This window comes from Oncorhynchus kisutch, unplaced genomic scaffold (genome assembly GCF_002021735.2).
Source record: "Oncorhynchus kisutch isolate 150728-3 unplaced genomic scaffold, Okis_V2 Okis03b-Okis08b_hom, whole genome shotgun sequence".
NCBI lineage: Eukaryota > Metazoa > Chordata > Actinopteri > Salmoniformes > Salmonidae > Oncorhynchus > Oncorhynchus kisutch.
In genome coordinates, this window is record NW_022261980.1 from 13817123 (window position 1) to 13824296 (window position 7174).

A 7174-nucleotide genomic window follows, 5' to 3' on the forward strand; every position below is an offset into this window, starting at 1 on the left:
CCAAGGAGATAAAAAAAACAGTGATATATATATATATATATATATATATATATATATATATACAGTGGGGCAAAAAAGTATTTTGTCAGCCACCAATTGTGCAAGTTCTCCCACTAAAAAAGATGAGAGAGGCCTGTAATTTTCATCATAAGTACACTTCAACTATGACAGACAAAATGAGGGAGAAAAAAATCCAGAAAATCACATTGTAGGATTTTTAATGAATTTATTTGCAAATTATGGTGGAAAATAAGTATTTTGGTCACCTACAAACAAGCAAGATTTCTTTATTTTTTGCCCCACTGTATATATATATATATATATATACAACCCATTTTTTCATGTTGTACCACGTAGATTTCTCACTATCCAAATGTATTCAATTGTGTTCCATTCAAGTAAATCCATTGCCTTTTAACCCCTTTACACATATTTTCCTATACGGATAGCGCTGAATTGAAATGGTTCTCACAGAAGAAATAGGGAACCTGACGGTAGAAATGAAAAGGGAACCGTGGAGATTAATGGGGGAAATGACTGGACTAAAGGTGGGGACACAACAGTTCACCTGACACAAGACCCGAATCAAAATATCACACTGTTGATTTGATGTGCCTTTTACATTGACTGTACTTTTCACCACAACGAAATCTGAAAATACGTTCAGTAACATGATGATAAGAATATTCTTGGAAAAATGTGGGGTAGGTGCAACACAAGACAAAAAATGACAAGGGTTTGAGTGAGAGGTCTAACTAGTGTCTCCAAGTGGACAAGGGTTTGAGTGAGAGGTCTAACTGGTGTCTCCAAGTGGACGAGGGTTTGAGTGAGAGGTCTAACTGGTGTCTCCAAGTGGCCACACACCTCTTCAAAGTGTACACAGTTCCTAAGTCATTTCAATGGACGCTTATGAGTCAGAGAAGAGTTGTCATCTATAAAGTGCTTTTGAGGTCTGCTAGCTGTGCCGTTGAGGAAGTAGAGCAAGCGAACTTGTAGTTGTGTTCTTTGGAACACAGCCCGGCATCATTGCCTTTACACAATTACTGTTGTTGTTTACGCAATCACAAAACGGTTCATTATATTTGGAATCTGGGTCAGGTGGGCATAATTTCAGAGCTTGTTCTATTGCCAACATGACTAGCTAAATTATAAAATACGATGTTACAGTGTTTGGCTTTTAGTGGGGCGGTAGGTAGCCTAGTGGTTAGAGCGTTGGGCCAGTAACCGAAAGGTTCCTGAACAAGGCAGTTCCCCTGTTCCTAGGCCGTCATTAAAAATGATAATTAGTTCCTAACTGACTTTGCCTAGTTAAATAAATGTTCAATAGAAATACGTATTATTATTCAGAGAAGCAGATGGTAGTTTTGGTGGAATGGATTCAGATGTGTATACAATACAACAATACAACTAACAGGCTCATTCTGTTCAGGACAACCCTGGGTTTGACGCCATGTCATCTGGTAACTGTACATCTAACATAGTGATCATAACCGTTGATAACTGTATATGATATGGAAATGTGAGGTACACATGTTGAGGGTGTTTCTTGAATGACGGGCGAAGTTGTATTTATTCTAGTCCTCCAATGGCTAATCTGCAAAAAATATATTGAGCCCTCGTGATTTACAACATTTCCTTCCCTCAGACAACAAAAAATGGGAAAAGTTGCCCAATTAGTGGGAGGGATGGGGGCCACTTCTTGTCGTGTGCGGTGCTCAATTTCAGAACGGCTGTCAGTCAAAAAAGCTCTGACGTCCTGTATAGCACGTTACCGTACAGCCACTGAGCTCTGACGTCATGTATAGCATGTTACCGTACAGCCACTGAGCTCTGACGTCCTGTATAGCATGTTACTGTACAGCCACTGAGCTCTGACGTCATGTATAGCGTGTTACCGTACAGCCACTGAGCTCTGACGTCATGTATAGCATGTTACCGTACAGCCACTGAGCTCTGACATCATGTATAGCATGTTACCGTACAGCCACTGAGCTCTGACGTCATGTATAGCATGTTACCGTACAGCCTCTGCGTTCCAATTAAAGGTGTTTATTAGTTTCCGAATCTGCCATTTTGAATCCATATACAGGTACGAGTGTAAAGGGCTACTCAAGGTATTAAGTTGGTTTCATAACATGAAGTAATGACTCCAAACACGTTCTTTAAATTAATCTTTCACATTTACTGGTTACAATATCGTAACCAAATGGTGACCATCTTGTCAACGGGAACCTTTCCAGGCTCTTTAGTATCACAGTACTTATGTACTTATGTACGGGCCGGCAGGGTAGCCTAGTGGTTAGAGCGTTGGACTAGAAACAGAAAGGTTGCAAGTTCAAACCCCCGAGCTGACAAGGTACAAATGTCCCTGAACAGGCAGTTAACCCACTGTTCCTAGGCCGTCATTGAAAATAAGAATTTGTTCTTAACTGACTTGCCTGGTTAAATTAAAATAAAATAAATGTAGATATCATTTCAGCTTCCGTGACGGCAGTGAATATATAAATGTTTTTTTAAAAACAGAACACATTACCTAGAATGACATTCACTCTCACGGGTGGCCAAAATTAACAAACTGAAAACCACGCCCCCCATTAGGCCACGGCTACATTCTGATCTCTTCTGATAGGCTGCCACCGCTACATTGCACCCACCATTATTTAATGCGAATATCGATTTCATTCAATTAAAGAAAATCACAGACCAAGTGGCGCAGTGGTCTTAGGCACTGCATCGCAGTGCTAGAGGCTGACCGGGCTGTGCCGCAACCGGCCGTGGCCAGGAGTCCCATAGGACAGAGCACAATTGGCCCAGCGTCGTCCGGGTTAGGGGAGAGTTTGGCCGGCGGGGCTTTACTTGGCTCATCGTGCTCTAGCGACTCCTTGTGGTGGGCCGGGTGCCTGCAGGCTGACCCTGGACGTCAGTTGAACGGTGTTTCCTCTGATACATTGGTGCGGCTGGCTTCTCGGTTAAGTGGGCGGGTGTTAAGTTTCGGAGGAAGCATGACTCCACCTTCGCCTCTCCCGAGCCCGTTGGGGAGTTGCAGCGATGAGACAAGATTGAAAAAAGAAGATGATCTCTCAAATGTGTTATTTGATTTCAGAAAAATAGCATAGAACAAGTTGAACGAACCAAAGCCTAATTTTCTATTATACCAATCAGAAAAGGCAATTCAGATGAACAACAGTGTCATCCCACTTTTTACAATGTAGGAGTTAGCATCAGGTCTGGTATCCTTCTTCAGATCAGAATGCTGCAGCCGGGAGTATAGCCTGCTGTTCCTCTGTCATCCTTCCCATCATCTCTCTGTTCCCCCCAGCCGGGAGTATAGCCTGCTGCCCCTCTGTCATCCCTCCCATCACCCCTCTGTTCCCCCCCAAGCCGGGAGCATAGCCTGGGGACTGGCACAGAGACTCCACAAAGTCTCGGCGTCTGGGCCAGTAGCTGTCCGTTTCCGCGACAGCTTCCGCCTTCATCTCTACTTCCGCCTCCCTCTCCACCTCCCTTTCCCTCCTGTTCTCCAGGTTGTCAGCGGCCAGAGCGGCCCCCGTCTCCTCCTTCCACAGCCTCTCGTGCTCCAGCTTCAGCTCCTGGTAGCTCCTGGAGAACATGTGGAATATGGAAGTAGCAGGAAACGCCATGATGAGAATTCCACTCAGGATGCTGCTCAGCGCTACCACCTGACCCGGGATGCTCCTCGGCACCATGTCCCCGTAGCCCACGGTCGTCATGGAGATGATGGCCCACCAATAGGAAGCTGGGATGCTGCTGAAGCTGTGCTGGGGCGCGGTGGCAGCGTTGGGCGCCAGCTCGCTCTCGGCCAGGTGCACCATGGGAGAGAAGAGGGCCATGCCGACGGTGATGAAGAGCAGGAGGAGGCTGAACTCTTGGGTGCTGCGCTGCATGGTCAGGCCAAGGGTCTGGAGGCCCAGGGAGTGGCGCGCCAGCCGCATCACGTACAGGATACGCAACGCACGCATCAGCCGCAGGACCAGACCCAGCTTGTCCAGGTACCCCCTACCTGGGGAACAGAGGTGAAAGTACACAATGTTGCTTAATATGGTAGGTTGTTAACAGGTTGACACCTAGCTAGCTATAGCTAACCCCATTATAACACTGTTTTGCCACACTAACCTAGCTAGCTATAGCTAACCCCATTATAACACTATTGTGCCACATTAACCTAGCTAGCTATAGCTAACCCCATTATAACACTGTTGTGCTACATTAACCTAGCTAGCTATAGCTAACCCCATTATAACACTGTTGTGCTACACTAGCCTAGCTAGCTATAGCTAACCCCATTATATCTCTGTTGTGCTACACTAGCCTAGCTAGCTAGTGTAGCATATGATAATGACTATGTTTGTTCCACCTGCTCCTGCACTGCCATCCTCCAGAGTGTTGTTTTCCACCACCACCAGAGAAATGTAGTAGGGTAGGATGGCCACAGCATCAATGATGTTCAGGGGCCCACGGGCAAATTCTAGTTTGGATCGAGCATGGAGGAACCGCAGCATGAACTCCAAGGAGAACCAGGCTACGCACACCGTCTCCACAACAAACATGTGACGACACTTCTGGGAACACTCGCCCTGGAGATGGAGAGGGAGGAGGGCAGAGAGGGGGGGGAGGGGAGAGAGGGAGGAGGGCAGAGAGGGAAGGGGGAGAGAGAGAGAGAGAGAGAGAGAGAGAGAGAGAGAGAGAGAGAGAGAGAGAGAGAGAGAGGGAGAGATATAGAGAGCGAGAGATATAGAGAGAGAGAGATAGAGAGCGAGAGAGAGATAGAAAGCGAGAGAGAGAGAGAGATATAGAGAGCGAGAGAGAGAGAGAGAGCGAGAGAGAGCGAGAGAGAGAGAGAGAGAGAGAGAGAGATATATATATAGAGAGAGATATATATATATATATATATATAGAGAGAGAGAGAGAGAGAGAGATATAGAGACAGAGAGAGAGAGCGAGAGAGAGCGAGAGAGAGAGAGAGAGAGAGAGAGAGAGAGATATATATATATAGAGAGAGAGAGAGAGATATATATATAGAGAGAGAGAGAGAGAGAGAGAGAGAGAGAGAGACAGAGAGAGAGAGAGAGAGAGAGAGAGAGAGAGAGAGAGAGAGAGAGAGAGAGAGAGAAGAAACATAAATAAATGATCTAGATGAAGATGGAGAGAGTGGTTGTGAGAGCATTTAGATATGGGGGAAAGACCTGGAGACTGAAACAAACTACAGTTGCCGAGAAATGCACCTTTTTTCCCCCCCAACAAAGCTTGGTTTAACTATTGATGGGGAGCAATCTTCACAATCTAAACGGTTGAAAGAAGGACATTGCTTATTTGAGTAGGTTCCTTGCACCCCGAATACTTGTATTAGCTCCCCCAAAGCTAACCCCTAGGCTTTTAGCTCAGCGGTTATGTTCCCCTCACCTTGCTCTCCTCTTGGCGTAGATCAGGCATGGTGCTGATACAGAGGCTGATGACTGTCACAGCTACCATGATCACAGAGAAGCAGGCGAACATCTTCCCTGCCAAGCCAGAGTGGGGGTTCTCCACCACCTCTCTCAACCTGTGGAAGAGAGTTCGAAAAATCATTTATTTTTACCCTTTTTTGTTGGAGATCTTGTTTACAGATCCTGTTGTCTTACAAATTCACGAGGACATAAGGTAAAGTTATGAATATAACTACTGTTCTCTGAAGGAAGGACACAGCTATTGGGATCATGCTGGCGAGATCAGTGCTTGGTGCATCGACTGATAGGTAACTGTATTACGTCTTCTCAGTTTGTCTCCTCAACAAACAACAAGAGAAAGACAGTCCTCTGTGGCCCTGGTCAGTCTTTGAGCATGTGACCACTGTTATACATGTACTTGGGTGCTGATCTTGGGTCAGTTTAGCATTTTCACCAGTAATGGTTAAGGTTAGGATTGGAGGAGGAGAAGCTGATCCAAGATCAGTGTTTAACCCTAATGTTTCTACCTGCTCATCAGCCTGCGGTAGCCCGTCTCAGTCTCAGCCAACAGGGGAAGCCTCTGTAGCTTCATCCTCCTCTGTCTCCACTCCTCCTCCTTACGCTCACGCTCCGCCACCTCAATCAAAATCACAGTCAAGATCACAGTCAAGATCACAATCAAAATCACAGTCAAGATCACAGTCAAGACCTCAATCAAAATCACAGTCAAGATCACAGTCAAGATCACAATCAAAATCACAGTCAAGATCACAGTCAAGATCACAATCAAAATCACAGTCGAAATCACAGTCAAGATCACAGTCAAGACCTCAATCAAAATCACAGTCAAGATCACAGTCAAGCCTTAGTTATAAAGTCAACATCACATAAATGTCCCAATAAATGGAGTCGTCTTCTAGACCAGGTTCCTCTTGAAAAAAAAGGTCAGATAAATGTGAAATAAACGTTAAATAGATAAACAAACACTTGACAGAAACAATGTACCTCCTCGACACGTGTCAACATGCGCCGGCGGCAGCAGCGTTCCATGTGGGCGGGGTCGACCCCCCAGTAGTCCAGCTCATCGTGCAGTGACACCGCACACAGCTCCCGCAGGAGGCGGAGCTTCCCGGCCGCCAGGAAGTTCAAGATGACCCGGAACGCTGTGGGGTTCCGGTCGAAAAAGTACTCCCTCTGGGTCTCGTCGTAGTCGTCACAGAGGCTGGCGATGTCCTCGGGGCTGGAGCAGAGACGAAGCTGCCCAAGCCGGGTGAGAGGGAACTGCTCCAGGGTGGTCCAGGGGAACGTGTAGCGGTTACCCCCTACATTGATCAAGGCCTGGGGTAACAGAAAACCCAGAGAATATATCCGGTTTTGTTGATTAAGTTAGTCAATATGAGCTTCATAACTATTGAATACATGTTATTACATTCATGTTTCAATATGTCAAAAATGACTGAGTTGCTTTGGATAAAGGCATCTTCTAAATGCAATATACAGTGCCTTGCGAAAGTATTCGGCCCCCTTGAACTTTGCGACCTTTTGCCACATTTCAAGCTTCAAACATAAAGATATAAAACTGTATTTTTTGTGAAGAATCAACAACAAGTGGGACACAATCATGAAGTGGAACGACATTTATTGGATATTTCAAACTTTTTTAACAAATCAAAAACTGAAAAATTGGGCGTGCAAAATTATTCAGCCCCTTTACTTTCAGTGCAGCAAAC

At 45.6% G+C, this 7174-nt stretch overlaps 1 protein-coding gene across 1 annotated transcript in view; it reads right to left on the bottom strand.

Moving 5' to 3' along the window:
- Positions 1-209: 209 nt before the first annotated feature.
- LOC116359548 (potassium voltage-gated channel subfamily G member 4-like) overlaps positions 210-7174 on the bottom strand; it is a 15260-nt gene continuing 8295 nt past the window's right edge. Inside the window, exons 3-7 of the mRNA XM_031812316.1 lie at positions 6450-6782; positions 5972-6081; positions 5422-5560; positions 4376-4595; positions 210-4021 (exon numbers count right to left, since the gene is read on the bottom strand). Of these exons, the coding sequence (XP_031668176.1) occupies positions 3246-4021; positions 4376-4595; positions 5422-5560; positions 5972-6081; positions 6450-6782 (1578 nt within the window). The 3' untranslated portion in view covers positions 210-3245. The remainder of the gene's footprint in view (positions 4022-4375; positions 4596-5421; positions 5561-5971; positions 6082-6449; positions 6783-7174) is intronic.